A 16702-nucleotide genomic window follows, 5' to 3' on the forward strand; every position below is an offset into this window, starting at 1 on the left:
CCTGAGGAACTCGGGATGCTTCGCCCCACATTGGCTTCCATAAACACGCAAACAGTCTTGGCCCCTGTAGTGACTTTGAGATCTTGGTCGAGCAAAAAGAAAGATGTTTGTGGAGCAAACACCACATTGCTCTCTTTTGCTGACCAGCAGAGTCAGAGCATCCACCACATCTGGAGAAAGGAGAACCGCAACTTTTCGACCTCTTTTTCCAATTATTTCAACACGACTGAAGTAGCTACAGAGCTTTTTTTCAACCTTGGACAGTCCAGCAGCAACATCTTCATGGAGCTTGGAGTCATCCCTCTGCTGGAAACCTCTGAGATGCATCTTTGAGACTTCTCCAGCTCGTCTTCGATTGAACACAATAACCTGTGCAAGAGTAACTTTTGCAAGTTCTGCATAATTCTGGGGACTGACCTCATCTTTCAAGTTAGAAAATGCATTTTCTCCAGATTTCTTAAGATACCTATGAAGACTCTGAACATCTTCTGTGAATGGTAAGGTTAATGGCTTATTGTATTTGTCATGACTCAAAGTGTTCAAGGCAGTATGTGACACTAACTCAGACCACTTGGATGTATACAGCTTTTTGAAAGTGTCTGTTGACTTAATCAGTTCTTCATCTTCTGCCATGAGCGCTCGGCAGTGGATAATGTCACTGATTTTGTGTAGTGTATGTCCCAGTTTTAGTGCAAGACTTGGTGTTTGGTATGAATGCTTTTCTTCATCAAAACCGCAGACAATCTTTACTGCCTGGACAACTCTTTGGAAGTTAGCAGGTTTCACAGCTTCCTCCAAGTTATGTACAGAGAATTCAGACCGTAGACATATTAACAGACGTCCAATTTCACGGAGCTTCTGTCGAATGTACTCATACTTGGTAGGGTCTTGTCCATGTCTGTTGTAGAGAGACTGGGCCAACTGAATAATGGTCAAGTCATTTCTCACAACTGTGGCTACATCATCCTGCTTCATGGGACCGAGGAGCTTCCAAACCCCACTTGAAATCTCCTGACAGAATGCGGACTCTTGAGCCATAGCAAAACCCAGTACTTTGGTTCTTCCAGGTCCTGGGTTCAAATCTTCATTTTGTGGCTTACAGGGGCATCTTCGGACATGTCTCCATAGTTCCTTTCGAATATACATACCTTGGCAGTACATACAATGTATAAATGTTCCAGTCTTTGCTTTCGCTTTTGGCTTTCTCTTTACTTTCAACGATCCTTTCCCACTTTGTAAAACCTCAGAGTTATGTTTGAAGTTCCCCTTGTTTCTCATTTTCTCTAGAAGAACTTTGCGCTCTTTTGAGTCTTCTGGAAGGGAAAAAGCATAAGCAATTTCAGTATGTGTCTTGTGGGTTTTTAAATGGCGTGAAATTTTGCTCTGTGGTCTACCACATACAAAGCAGAAGTTCTTAACACCCATAATATGCTGTGAGGATTCCTGTTTGTGAGGCTCCTTTTGACTTTTTGGTTTATCGTTTGAGTCTTTTGTAGACTTGGCTGGGCTGAATGTTTCAAGTGTGTCATCACCCATATCATCTGTGTGAAAAGGAGGCCAGATATTTGATGTGCTAGGTTCAACCACGGAACTTGAGTCTGGCAAGAATGACGTGAGATCGGGTATTGTTGGGTTTCCTTGAATTTGTCCAACTTTAGACTTGATGGGCTGAAAGGGGATGCTAACATCTGAGTCTTCATCAGTTTCTGCAGATTCTGAATTTGGTATGTAGTCCATATCAGACTCATGGTCATCATCTGACATTTCACATTGTTTGGAAGGTGATGTGTTGTCGTCATCTGATGAGGAGTGAGCCATGGAATATTTAAAAAGTTCTTTTGCCTGAAATTGTGGGAAATATAATTTATGTTATAATGGAGACTTACAAGGCAAAGCTAAAAAAACCTTGTGTGGATATTCACCTGGGTTTTGTCATTTGTAATTTGTTTAAGGCAGTATGAATGCCAGACTTTTGAACAACCTGTGAAGAAATTTAAATGTAAAAAACACACAAGACAAAAAAAAATTCGACAGTCGACAGTTCAACAAAGACATAGATCCTATTTGCAGCACTTTTTAATTCACGGTACAAATTAACTAAATATCTTACCTTTACACTGGTAGCCAACCCACTTGAATGAAGAACAAGGACCAAAACACTGAATACACTTCTCCAAAGAAGATAATGTTGTGCACATCAGGTGATGTTTTTGACACTACAAGGAAAACATTAAACACACACACACAGACACGTATATATTATATATAGTATTATTGATATTTAAAGTATATTCAAAATCGGATAATGAATGAGAAAATATTTAAAGAGGGTGCCAATCATAAAAAATAACTTTCCTGCAAACTTTGAAATTGTTGAATTAAAAATATTGTGTGGTAAAGATGCAGAGAAGACAAAATCTTTATATATATATATATTTTTAAGTATGACAACATATAAAATTTTATTCTAATATATTCTGGGATGCCAAGTCAACGTTTGTCAGAGGTCAAACCAATATTAACAACCTCACTAGAACCAAAACAAATGTTTTTATCAATTCAATAACGCCAGGTCCCCATATACAATATGGTCCTCCTGTATCACATTGGGGCAGTTGACCATGAAACACACACATACACTCACTAAACTTACAAACTAAAAACCATGAGATGAGACTGTCCTTACAAACCAGTGTCTTTATAAACCACATGGCATTCAGGTACACACAAACACACTTAAGTAGAACAGGTTGGCTGACTGACATCATTTAGTTACACATTAATCATAAAATACCTCTGAATTGATTGGGAGTAGATCCAGAACTGAATCTGTCTCGTTTGAGACACTGGTTGTCATCTGATCCTGATCATTTTCAGCCCTGATCTGAAACAGAAAATAAATGCAAGTCGGCACCATATTCCCTTTGACTTATTTACGGACATATCCTCAATTAAGTAATGGTGCCCTATGACAGCAAACACCCATGGAAGGTAACTAGTTTTAAATGCAGCCAAAATGTTTGGTAAAGTCAAATTAAAAACCCAACTTCTGTACCTGTTCTGTGTTGTCAGTTGTAGAAGTTGAATGAGTACAGTCAGGATTTTGAGACATTTCTTTCTCCAACTCCTGTGAAAAAGAAGAAAGAGATTATTTTTTCCCCATAGAATATTTTCTGTCATATAGCAGAGAAAATAGCTTGATGGTTGACCCAAGTGTTTTGAATTCTGGAAGCAGCTTGACAGTCGAACACTAAGAAACAAGGTGAATGATAGCAAACTTTAACAAATATTCAAAATGTTATAATTTCAGCAGCACTGACCAAATTGAAGCCTGATTCCATGGTTAAATTAAAGTAAATTTCACCAAAATGTAATGTGTTTTCTTTAACTTTTAAGAAATTTAAATCTTTATTCTCCCAATATTTTCTGAGATGCCAAGTCAACATTTGTCAGAGGTTAAACCAATATTAACAACCTCACAAGAACCAAAACAAATGTTTTTATCAATTCAATAACGCCAGGTCCCCATATACAATATGGTCCTCCTGTATCACATTGGGGCAGTTGACCATGAAACACACACATACACTCACTGAGCTTACCACACTGAGCTTACAAACTGAAAGCCATGACATGAGACTGTCCTTACAAACCAATGTCTTTATAAACCACATGGCATTCAGGTGCACACACAGACACACTTAAGTAGAACAGGTTGGCTGACTGACATCATTTAGCTACACATTAATCAGAAAATACCTCTGAATTGATGGGGAGTGAATCCAGGACTGAATACGTCTCGTTTGGGACACTGGTTGTCATCTGATCCTGGTCATTTTCAGCTCTGACCTGAAACAGAAAATAAATACAAGTCGGCACCATATTGCCTTTGACTTATTTATGGACATATCCTCAATTAAGTGATGGTGCCCTATGACAGCAAACACCCATGAAAGGTAACTAGTTTTAAATCCAGCCAAAATGTTTGGTAAAGTCAAAATAAAAACCCAACTTCTGTACCTGTTCTGTGTTGTCAGTTGTAGAAGTTGAATGAGTACAGTCAGGACTTTGAGATATTTCTTTCTCCAACTCCTGTGAAAAAGATAAAAGATTGTCTATTTTTTCCTCACAGAAGATTTTCTGTGACTTAGCAGAGAAAATAGTCTGATTGTTGACTTAATTGTTTTGAATTCTGGAAACAGCGTAAAAGATGAATGTTAAACACAATGAATGATGGCAAACTTTAACAGATAGTCAAAATACTACAATTTCACAAGCATTGACCAAATTGAAGTCTGATTCTGTTGTGAAATTCAAAAAAATTCACCAAAAATAATGTATTTTCTTTAACTTTTAAGAAATTTAAATCTTTTCTCTCCCAATATTTTCTGAGATGCCAAGTCAACGTTTGTCAGAGGTCAAACCAAAATTAACAACCTCACAAGAACCAAAACAAATGTTTTTGTCAATTCAATAACGCCAGGTCCCCATATACAATATGGTCCTCCTTTATCACATTGGGGCAGTTGACCATGAAACACACATACACTCACTGAACTTACAAACTAAAAACCATGAGATGAGACTGTCCTTACAAACCAATGTCTTTATAAACCACATGGCATTCAGGTCCACACACAGACACACTTAAATAGAACAGGTTGGCTGACTGACATCATTTAGCTACACATTAATTATAAAATACCTCTGAATTGATGGGGAGTGAATCCAGGACTGAATCTGTCTCATTTGGGACACTGGTTGTCATCTGATCCTGGTCATTTTCAGCTCTGATCTGAAACAGAAAATAAATACAAGTCGGCACCATATTGCCTTTGACTTATTTACGGACATATCCTCAATTAAGTAATGGTGCCCTATGACAGCAAACACCCATGAAAGGTAACTAGTTTTAAATGCAGCCAAAATGTTTGGTAAAGTCAAATTAAATAAAAAAAATTCTGTACCTGTTCTGTGTTGTCAGTTGTAGAAGTTGAATGAGTACAGTCAAGACTTTGAGACATTTCTTTCTCCAATTCCTGTGAAAAAGAAGAAAGATTGATTATTTTTTCCCCACAGAAGATTTTCTGTGATATAGCAGAGAAAATAGCTTGACGGTTGACCCAAGTGTTTTGAATTCTGGAATCAGTTTGACAGTCGAACACTAAGAAACAAGTTGAATGATAGCAAACTTTAACAAATATTCAAAATGTTATAATTTCAGCAGCACTGACCAAATTGAAGTCTGATTCCATGGTTAAATTAAAGTAAATTTCACCAAAATGTAATGTATTTTCTTTAACTTTTAAGAAATTTAGATCTTTTCTCTCCCAATATTTTCTGAGATGCCAAGTCAACGTTTGTCAGAGGTCAAACCAAAATTAACAACCTCACTAGAACCAAAACAAATGTTTTTATCAATTCAATAACGCCAGGTCCCCATATACAATATGGTCCTCCTGTATCACATTGGGGCAGTTGACCATGAAACACACACATACACTCACTGAACTTACAAACTAAAAACCATGAGATGAGACTGTCCTTACAAACCAATGTCTTTATAAACCACATGGCATTCAGGTCCACACACAGACACACTTAAATAGAACAGGTTGGCTGACTGACATCATTTAGCTACACATTAATTATAAAATACCTCTGAATTGATGGGGAGTGAATTCAGGACTGGATCTGTCTCGTTTGGGACACTGGTTGTCATCTGATCCTGGTCATTTTCAGCTCTGACCTGAAACAGAAAATAAATACAAGTCAACACCATATTCCCTTTGACTTATTTACGGAGATATCCTCAATAAAGTAATGGTGCTCTATGAGAGCAAACACCCATGAAAGGAAACTAGTTTTACATCCAGCCAAAATGTTTGGTAAAGTCAAAATAAAAACCCAACTTCTGTACCTGTTCTGTGTTGTCAGTTGTAGAAGTTGAATGAGTACAGTCAGGACTTTGAGACATTTCTTTCTCCAACTCCTGTGAAAAAGAAGAAAGACTGATTATTTTTCCCCACAGAAGAATTTCTGTGATGTAGCAGAGAAAATAGTCTGATGGTTGACTTAAGTATTTCGAATTCTGGAAACGGCGTAAATACTATCATACTGTAATTATTTATTATACATTTGCGGGAAACTGGTTAATTTGCACAGCAATGTCTTGTACAGTCAGCCATCTATTGTTGTGAAAAGAATGGTAAAACAAAGAAGGTTCAGGTTGTAAATCATCATTATTAGCATATTAAATGAACATAGTCTTAAGATTCATAAATTTTGATTTTTTTAGTACCTTGAGTCGCCATGGCCAGTCTGAGTCCCCATAATTGTACGTAATCTCTTCTCCCTGATTGATATCTCGAGTTGCAAATAAACACAAATGTGGCTTCTGTTGCACGGTCAGATACTTCATTTTGGCATTTGGGCTGATATTGTCATCGTTTATAAGCCTTCCAAGAGAGCCATCTTCTTTTGCTGCATCAACACTGCAAATATATAACATTGCATTTTAAATATAAACACATTCATTTACATATATGCCATTCTAATTAGACTTCTGATACAAACATACTCACCACCAGAGTTTTCCATTAAAGTAGAATTCAAACAAGAAAACTTTAAGGTTGTCATGGTAAATTTTCTGTCTCCTCTCACATTCCTCTTTACTTATCAGTTCACCTTGATACTCACACAGAAAGTCTCCTTTCTGAAAAGAGGTTGTGGCAAAAATACCACGACCTAATGAAGAAAGCAAAAATAATAGTAGAGTAAACAATGTATAAAGGCTTGACTGTAATTAAACCACCCCCCAAAAATACCCATACCTTTAAAGGCACTGATGTACTTGACGTCAAGCCCCACTTTGTCCGTTTTGGTATCAATATAATATTTGGCATCTTCCTTCGGTTTTATGCGTCTTCGCCTCTGCATGTTTTACTGGCATGTATGAAAAGTTATAACAGTCAAATAAGGAATTACAGGCTTCTTTGTAATTCCTACAAGCTTTAAAGCTAAAAATTAAATTATCACTATGGAAACATGTTATACATTCAAGACACATACCTCAGATAAAACACCAACACTATAATGTATTTAATCACTGATTTAAAAAGTGCTTTACCATCTACAAATAGTTCATACAATGATCAGTGTTCAATATGTTGAGGTTCAGCCAATAGTACAGCCTTACAAGAACACTTGAGCCATAATTTAAGGAAAAAGGGTAGTTTTTTGCACAAATGAATTTTGTTAATCTTTTAAATCTTTTAGTCAGTCATCCAGGTACAATCTCCTCCAACTTTTAAATGCATCCCTGCTTCAACACACCTAAATCAAATAATGAGGTCAGAAATCTGGAGAATTTGGCTGTATGTGAGGTTATTCAGCCAATTAAGGTACAAATACACATTTAAAAGTTGAAGGACGCCTATATTTGCCTGAATTTGAGGACTCCTGGTTTACACTTTCAGCATTTAAGTTGCTGAAGTCAGCGAAGTAATTACAGTACACAGCTTTAAAGCCATCGGTGCACCTGCCCTATTGCATCCATTTATTCAAACATTCAACCATTAGTGCTTTTCTAAAAGATAAACAAGTTTCACAGAAACCTGTGGGTTTACTTCTTATTAATTTCCTGCTGCTCTTCAGCAGGACCGAAGGCAATCAAGCTTAACGAGCTTAACAAGCAGAACGTCACTACGCAAATAGCTAACATAAAGCAAGCAGTTTGCCAATATCATTAAATATAATGATGACAACCTTAGTCTATCACCCAGCTTTTACCACCGAAAGCTAGGTGGTACCTGTTTGGGGTATGGTACCACACAGATACCATCTACTCCAGACATTGTCAACTTGTCAAACACGTTTCGTCTAGCTACAAGGCTAGCTCTCCTAGCAAGCTAGTCTCTTACTTTAAAACACTCGGAATAAAAACTATACTGCTTCAGGTAAGTCTTTTCAGTCATAAAAGTATACATATCTAAGTTACTTGATGTAAATATCCAAAATAAGTTGGTTAGCTTTCATGTCACCTAAATTAAAATCTAAAATAATTAATTTTGCTCAAAATTCTTCATTACATTTGCACTTATTTACTTGCAAATAACTTTATCTAGGCAAAATGTATTTTTAATTTACCATTTATCCTTACCTGTGCACAGTTATTCCACCAACACGTCCATATTGAGAGTTGCGGCTTCAAATGGGGATTTAATTTTTAAAAACCTGGCGTCCGGGACTGTTTGGTAATCAGACACACCCACAAGATTTTTCCAGCCAATCAGATGATGACCGGCTAAAAGCGCGCGTAGTGTATGAAAAATGTGTGTAAAAGTGCAATTCATACACACCGCCACATGAAATCAGGCAGCGCTGTGTTATACACTGGAATACACAAATCTCAGGTCACATGGTATAAAAGGACAATTAAAGAAAGTGAGATATCACGCTGTTTATTCACTGAAAAGTACAAATACATGGTGCACATCATGCAAAAACTGGCATAGTTCCTATAAAACTTTAGATTTATGAGAAAAAGTGTTGTTTAGATACTCAAAATTTAAAATACACTCCTTGATTTATGAGGACATCAGCATTGTCCTTGTATTACCCTTAGGTCCGCGTAACGTAAGTGCGTATTCAGGTCAAAAGGCAGGCTAAACCACGTATACCAACACACACACACACACACACACACACACACACACACACACACACACACACACACACACACACACACACACACACACACACACATGCACACACACACACACACACACACACACACACAGCTTCCCACCTCCAGAAGCTTCTTCACGTCCCAGACTTCCTGGTCCTTCACTGGGCTGTTCTTCATGTTATAATGGGCCCATCCAGAACTGGCGTTGGGGGGCGGCTGCGTTGGACTGCTGTTAATGATGATCTGACAACACAAACCAAACAAGTAAGAACAGCTTGGAAAATGTAGCGCACAGTTACATTCAGTTAATCGAAATATTTTTGACGTTTGTTTAATTCACCATCATTTATGAATTACACAGTTTTATGCTTTTAAGCCTTTATTTCTGTTAATTTGTATTATAATGTATTACCATTGGAATTTTACATCAGATGCCAAAATAAAAACTGTACATTAATTAAAAATCTTGGTATTTCTTAATAGATTTAGACTACAGTGTGACTTTAAGGTCTACTGTAATTGATCATTTTTTAATTTAAAATATAACTGTCTGACAAACATTATTTTTGTTACAATTAATTTTGATTGATCCCAATAACCTCCAAGCTTCATTAAATGTGTAATGAAACTTGATTAAGCAGAAAATAATTTGTGAATCAGAACCATCTTTAAAAGATTAGACTTTTATATCCAGGATTTAGGATTATTAAACAGAACTGATGCCATAAATCCTTCTCTCTAAAATGTTTCTTCCATCACATCATCCACTGGATTCCCATAAATAACCTACCAGAGATCTATGGCAACACAGAAAACAAGATTAAAACAGACAAAGAATCCATTCATTTGGTGACATATTCTGGGTTAGACTGCGGTTCTGTCGGACAGAACACAAATTCTTCACATCTACGGGTCAGAATACAAAAAAGATAAGTAAATGCATAATTCTACTATGAGAAAGCGCCAGACTTGCAGCAGCACAACAGAGTTTCTATTCATTCACAGAGCAAATTAATCCGCCCCTCAGGGGTGCATAAAAAGCTCAGAGTTCCTCCTGTTCACACACTAAACAGCCCTTTAATTCGGAGCCGGGTTTCCAGGAGTGATGCTACATAAAACGAAGATATTATGCAGCTGAGACAACAAGCGTTTAAAGCGACAGCGCCGCACAACATGGCACGGCGGGAAAAATCTAACCGAGCTGCATACCTGGTGGATCTGGACTCCGTAGCCTGTGAACTCCGAATTCCAGGTTGTGTTTCTGTAAATGTCATCGACTCGATCCATCAGCTCAATCTGGGAAATAACAAAACGCACTGATCAGAACGGAAATCATTCCCTCCAGGATGCTGAAACATGTTTTCTTATTTTGGGATTGTTGCCACCTAAAATTACAGATTTTTCAACAATCTGACAAAAATGTCAGAACTGCTGCACATACTGTTGCCCCCCTGCCCCCCAAAAAAAGATATTTCAAGTAGAAATTAGTGCTTTCAATTGATTAAAGAAAGTAAATCAGATTAATCACGATTAATGACTAACTTTGTTAGTTTGTAATATAAAAGTGCACGAGGTTGTGCAGATTCCTGCCATGAGCAACTCCGTCCTTCTGCTGCACTCCAGCCAATAATTTTTCTTTTTTTGTAGCAGAAAGCAGGTAATTAGAATAACTAAGGGAAAGATAACCCAGTAGACATGCAAATGGAAGCAAATTTGTTTGGGATACAACTAACATAAAATCTATATTTTATTTTCTAGTTCTTGGCTGCCCCACCATTTTCTGATGTCACCCTGGGCAAGTGCCCACATCAAAAACCGCCACTGTATAATGCACGTTTTCAAAAAATGTTTTACTGTCTCAAACCAAACACATTGGAAGATGATCAGTTTTCTAGGAAGCCATTTTGTTTGTAAACATTAATTTAATACAGATAAAAATGACAAAAAAAATGAAAATTGAGATCGTAGCCTCCTGGAGGGACTGATAAATACCAAATATAATGTTTTCCTGCAGATTAGGGGAAATAAAAGCAGAATAACTGAGGATGTCCCACCAGGTAGTTGACCGTGGTGCTTTCCTGGCCGCGGCCCATGTGTTCGTAGAAACGGTAATCTGCTACCAGCAGCAGGGGGCAGGTGTTCAACTTGGGGTCGTGATTCTCTCGTTTCACTCTGTGATGGTCTGCAAGAAAAAGCAGGGAGGACAGTTCAGTCCAGCTTCAGTCAGAAGCTTCCATCAGAGCCGCTGTGATACAGACTGCTACAGCAAAACTGTCCAGCCAAAAGCCATCAGCATATACAAAAAAGAAGGAGAAAAACTCCGATGAACTGTGATGGATGAAGTATTTTCACAGCAAAAATACAAAATATTACCAAATATTTTCAGTCTAGTTTCTAGTGCAGGTATTTTAGTTCACTTCAAATAAGACAAAAATAACTTAAAAGTAACTTTTGGGCAAATTTAAAGCCTTGTTTTAAATAAATAGTTCCTTAGTATTGATAAAAAAGTAGATAAATTAATTTATAACATTGGAAATGAAATGTAACAAATTCTAATTCAATTCAAATTCAAAAATAATTTATTGAACCCAAAGGAAAATTAAATAACAAGTAGGTCTTTATCAATATTAGGGAATTATTTCCTTAAATCAAGCCTCTATATCTTGCTAAAAAGTTATTTGTAAGTTAATTTTATCTTATTTGAAGTGCACTAAGATATTTTCACTGGAAACTAGATCAAAATGACTTTGTAAGACTTTGTGTTTTTGCAGTGTATGAATTGAATAAATAGGCTCACATAACAATAAAATGACTTTAAATATGTGATAATAATGTCCCACAGAAAAAAAATACTTTGTGTGTTTAATGCTGATAAACACAAACCGTCACATTATCATCACGCAAACAGATTTATTATAATCATCAGATAAAATATTAACTTTGTCATATTTAACCAGCCTTATTCTGCAGCAAAGCTTTTGTTTTAAATATAAAAATGCTTTGAAGCGCAACGAAAGCTCCTTGAACAGCAGAGGAACAAAAGGACTCCATTCTGAGCGTTACATCACACACCTGCCTCCACATAATTCAGATGAGTGGGAGCGATCGGCTCCGGCCTCCGCAGCAAGCTGTGGGAGACCAGAGCTGACTCACTGAGCGCCGGGCTGCCGGCCGCGTCCTTATGAATCTTAATGCTTCCTCCACACGAACCCTCACCTCAGCTCAGCTCCTCTGTGGGCGATTTTCTGCCAGATTACAGTGGAGTGGTTTACATCTCCTCGGATACATAAACACGCCGTCATGTGACTCTTACATAATAACAACTCCTCTGAAGCAGGAGCTTACCACTTCTTACTGGAACCTTTAAACAAAACGTGAATATTTCGTTGGACCGCCTTTAGCTTTGATTACAGCATTTGTTTCAATCAGCTTCTGCAATGTAACAAGATTCATTTCCATTTTCTGTTGCATTAATTTTTCACAAAGACCTTTTGGGATTATGGTGACTTATAGCAAGACATTTTCCATGTTATACATGGCATTTTTTTATTTATATTCAAGAATTATTGACTTAAAACAAGCAAGAAATCTTGCAAGAGTATAAACTACTGCGATAAATTATAATGTTGTTGCTTTGAGACTATTTTCAAGTAATATATTGGTAATAACATAATAATGCAAGAAAACATTCTCAAAGATCAATAAACTTTAAATTAGGGATGCACTGATTTACTCTTTCACTTCCAATACCGACACCGATATCTGAGCTTTATTATCGGCCAAAAAGTTTCCGATCCGATACAGAAAAATTGCTGAATTGACTTAAAACACTGTTTTTTTTGCAAACACAGACATAAATGTACTGAATTATACATTTATGATAACTCTGCACCAGGACATCACACTTAAATCCACCAGTAACTTCACCAGCTTGATCAAACATGTAAAAACAGCTTTAATTTGTTCAGTCAGTGCGATTAGGAGTAAAACAGCCAATTTAAAACAAATAATGAAAAAACAGAAACCGGCAAAACGAAACATGTAAAATATAATCTGCAACTTCTTTCAAATGGTTCAGAAAGTGTAATTATGAATTCTAAACATGATGTAAAACAAATAATAAAGGACTCAGAAAACAACGTATAGAATCAGACTGAATAGATCTGCCTTTATGGATTAGGCATGTTGTCACTAATATTCGATCTATAATTTTTATCAATATTAGGACCGATACAGATATTTATATTGGATCAGTGCATCTCTACTTTAAAATCTAATAAATATTTAACACAAAAACTGGAAGGCATTTTAAATATCCAAAATAAATAAAACAAATCAAGCAACAAATGAATTATGAAGTCTTTGTTCTTAAAAAGGGTTTAATTGAGACCAAAGTGCCAGAGAAAAGAAGGAAACGACAAATCATGCAAATGGAAATTATTGATCTCATTTTATTTTATCATGTAATTAATTAATTTGTTATGTATTGAGACAGGCCTAATCTTGAAAAAATTACCTTGAAATAAGGCTAAACTAAGATATTTTCACAATAAACTAGTCAAAAATACTTGGTAAGATTTGTTGTTTTTGCAGTGAACTGTCATAATTCTTCAATTTGATTTTACTGAAACTTGAGATGATCCCCAAAGTCGATGGTTCCCCCCTTTCTATTAAAAGTTTTTATAACGACAATTCTTAACAGTTGATTTTAACCAGCTTTAATTATTTAAAATGTTTTTATTCATAAAATATCCTCTTCCAGAAACAGAAGAACTTTTTAGAGAATTAATAGACAGAATAATCAATTTAATTTTAGTAATTAATCTCTTAATCCCTAATTGCTGCTGGATGAATCTTAATCTGAAATATACAGTAATCTACTTCCTTCTTAAAACAGGAATTAAATCATTTCTTCCTTTAGAAATATTTTAATCAGATTATTAGGCAGATTTATTTATGGATGTTCTCATAGTTTATCGCATTTCATCTCTATTCTCCGACTACTCACCAACATGACCAGCTTTAATCCATAATCTGAGCAAACTGGGCAGCAGAACTCACCGTTTTCAGGAACCAAACGCTTGTGCTCTTCCTGTCTCCTGGCAGAAAGAGGTAAAAGGTTGTCAGCCTCTACGCGGATGTAGCCACAAACTTCAGGAGAAGCAATCCGGCTCAGGTTCTTGATGTCCTGCGATCGGTAGACCAGCAACCTGCCGTCAACCTGGGAATTTGTGAACCTCCACAGGGGCTGAAACGGAAAAATAGGAAAGTAAATTAATTAGAGATGTTCCCACTGCTAAAAGAAGAAGTAAATATACCAAATTATCATCTTGTATCTTCAAATAAATGTCAACAAATGACTGCAGACTTTAAATAATCAACATATTTATCTAAAAATTTAATTTAAAGCTACTCAGATAACAATGCATAAAATGTAAGGCTACTGTTTAGACTTATTATAGACTTTAAATAAATTAATCTTTAATAATTTCAGTGGAAATATATATTTAAAAATCCACTGAAACGCCGTTAATGTTTGTAACCAATTTTTAGAAATAACACAAGCCTTTGTTTCTTCATTTCATTTCATAAGGTTGGACCAAACATTCATGTTTTAAATGAACATTTCTGAATTAACAGATATTTTAAATGTTTGTTTTCATGGGTGTGACTTGCTATTTTGTACTTCTATTAACCATTTCCTGTAATTTGCTGTCAACTATGTGTTGTGTGTCTCACTTGTTTTTCTTTTTGTTTTACCATCAACCTGCTTGCCAGGCAACTAAAGATGAAAATTAATAATAAAAGTTGAAACATTTCATACCTCTACGTTGTATTCTGCTTCATCCGTCAGGATATGAGCAGAAAACTCGTCTCCGTCGATGTGTGCCTGCACACGTGAGTTTTCCTCTCCTGGAAATCAAATCGCGAATCTGAAATACCTCCTGGTTTGAAATTAACTGTCGGGAATTAATCTGGGTAATTCTGCACAAAGGGAAAGTATGTTTTAATTAAAAGCATCTCCACCAACTCACCAACAACATGCCCAGTGAAATAGTTCTGAAGTGAGACGTCGTATTTATGCTCCTCCCCGTTTTTATCAACGAACACGGCTTTGAAGTCATCAGTGAAGAGGGCAGTGTTGGTGGTCAAGTAAAGCTTGAAATTTCTGAAGATAAAAATAAAAAGACAAAAAAAAAAACTGTAGTAAGTTTAATGTATTTGAAATTAAAGATACAGTCTCAAAATACCGTCTGTAAAACTTAAAAACCTGAAGAGTTTTTCTTTTGTCATTACCGTGGTGAAAGAGGAATAGAACTAAATAAATTTAAAAGGCCTAAAATATGTTTATTCAAATGCACCATGACTTATGTGACATGTTAACTATTAAGTTTCCCTTCAAATCTGCATAACGTCCTTTAGAAACTGACAAAGTTTCTTCAGGTGGATGAAAAGATACAAAGAAACTAATCAGAATTTACTAAGATTTTATTAAAAAAAAAATGTTTTTTGGGTATTTTTTTCTTTGCTTTGCAAAACAAATTCAGCGCTTGCAAAAATCTCAGTCAGTCAGAATCAGAAAAGGAGCGGCACCCATCACTTCTATTGAAACTGTAACTTTAAAATTAAATGTTTAAAAGGACATTTAATAATGAATAACTATAACTATTCATTATAGTTGATGAAACTATAATTATTTTTGTGCAACTCAGATGGAACAGGCCATTTCCTAAAAAGAACAACACATTCAGAGCAGTAATTAAGCCAAAACTGTTCAAAAAATGAAAACATTTCGCATTTAAGATAAAAAGAAAACATTTGTCTGTAAATATGTTCAACCCAAAACTCCTCAAGTCGCAGATTTACCTTAACATAGTTAAAGACCTGATTTAAAAAATCTCCTAAGTATATTTTAATCCAAGAAATAATCAACAGATTATAAAATAGTATTGGTTTTTGCTGCAGATGCATCCTTCTCTGCAAATAATCAAGCGTTCACTAAAGTAATGTTATTGCATTTTAGGCAATATAATGTTTAGTAAGCTGTTAAATGAAAAAGTTACAGAATGAGCCAATTTTTTTATCCGATTGATGCCAGAATAACTAATTACTAAAATAATCTTTAGCTGCAAACCTAATTCAAACTGAGGGACTTAAATCACTGAGAATTTCCCACCTTTTAAACAATTTGCCTTTGTTTTCAGGTACTTTCTACCTGCAGAAATGAGGTTGGGTTTATTTGGAAATCGTTTTAATGCTTCTCCATGTGGAATAGTTAAACCCTTAAAAACTAAAGGCACCAATTACAAATGAGGGTGGAACATTTCTGATGTTCTGAAAGAGGACAGGTGTTGGTGTGAGGGAATCCATCATTCAATCCTGTACCTCTGCAGGGCTCTGAAGCTAACCAGGCGCTCCAGGTTGGACTGGGTGTGGACGTCCCTCTTTCTCACAGAGTGCAGCTGGAAGCCTGACACAGGCAGCACCTCATAGTCCGACAGCATGGAGTCCAGAGTTCCTGAAATGTGTGAATAGAAAACAGCTGCTATGAAATAAATAGGGAAGCATCGATAGTATCACTGAACTCCCGGGTCTGATCACAAAAAGATTGATTTAATATTTAAAACATCTCAAAACTGGGAATTAAAGACAGTAAACCTATGTTTTAACTGTGTTTAATAACAACTTCCACTTAACACCATTAAAACAGCGGTTTAAAATTAGCTAATGGTAGCTAAAGTCACTGCTATATTTACCAAACTCCGGCTCATTTTCGTGATTTTCCTCCGAGGTAATCCTTGATGTTATTACACCGTTCACCGAAAAACAAGCAAAAAAGACTACTAATAAAACGTTCATCATATTGAAGCAGCTATGTCACACTTAAAAGTGGAAAATTGTGCTGATTGATGGTAAGGATAGCAGAGGAGCTATCCGGAAGTGCTCTCAGTGGAAAACATCCGCCCGAAAGAAATGGGTTCGCTCGTTCACGGTTCGCCGGACAGTGAAGCG

The 16702-nt window shown here is 36.1% G+C and overlaps 2 protein-coding genes across 3 annotated transcripts in view; both read right to left on the minus strand.

Moving 5' to 3' along the window:
- Positions 1 to 16683, minus strand: part of adam17a (ADAM metallopeptidase domain 17a) — a 29377-nt gene extending 12694 nt beyond the window's left edge. Inside the window, exons 1-8 of one of the 2 annotated variants that reach the window (XM_015002051.2) lie at positions 16447 to 16683; positions 16076 to 16208; positions 14725 to 14858; positions 14514 to 14602; positions 13751 to 13937; positions 10744 to 10871; positions 9899 to 9985; positions 8810 to 8932 (exon numbers count right to left, since the gene is read on the minus strand). In XM_015002051.2, the coding sequence (XP_014857537.2) occupies positions 8810 to 8932; positions 9899 to 9985; positions 10744 to 10871; positions 13751 to 13937; positions 14514 to 14602; positions 14725 to 14858; positions 16076 to 16208; positions 16447 to 16552 (987 nt within the window). In that variant the 5' untranslated portion in view covers positions 16553 to 16683. The remainder of the gene's footprint in view (positions 1 to 8809; positions 8933 to 9898; positions 9986 to 10743; positions 10872 to 13750; positions 13938 to 14513; positions 14603 to 14724; positions 14859 to 16075; positions 16209 to 16446) is intronic. The other variant, XM_015002053.2, reaches the window with a different exon arrangement.
- LOC106917376 (uncharacterized) lies at positions 4 to 7365 on the minus strand (the record flags this gene model as incomplete). Its single annotated transcript, XM_088002810.1, has 7 exons — positions 6834 to 7365; positions 6585 to 6747; positions 6302 to 6494; positions 5660 to 5749; positions 2111 to 2216; positions 1923 to 1981; positions 4 to 1842 (listed from the first exon to the last, which is right to left on the minus strand). Coding segments are annotated over exons 1-7 (2556 nt in total), but the record flags the coding sequence as incomplete, so codon positions are not given.
- Positions 16684 to 16702: the final 19 nt, after the last annotated feature.

The sequence above is a fragment of the Poecilia mexicana genome, unplaced genomic scaffold, assembly GCF_051168715.1.
Source record: "Poecilia mexicana isolate PSO_F unplaced genomic scaffold, ASM5116871v1 scaffold_22, whole genome shotgun sequence".
NCBI lineage: Eukaryota > Metazoa > Chordata > Actinopteri > Cyprinodontiformes > Poeciliidae > Poecilia > Poecilia mexicana.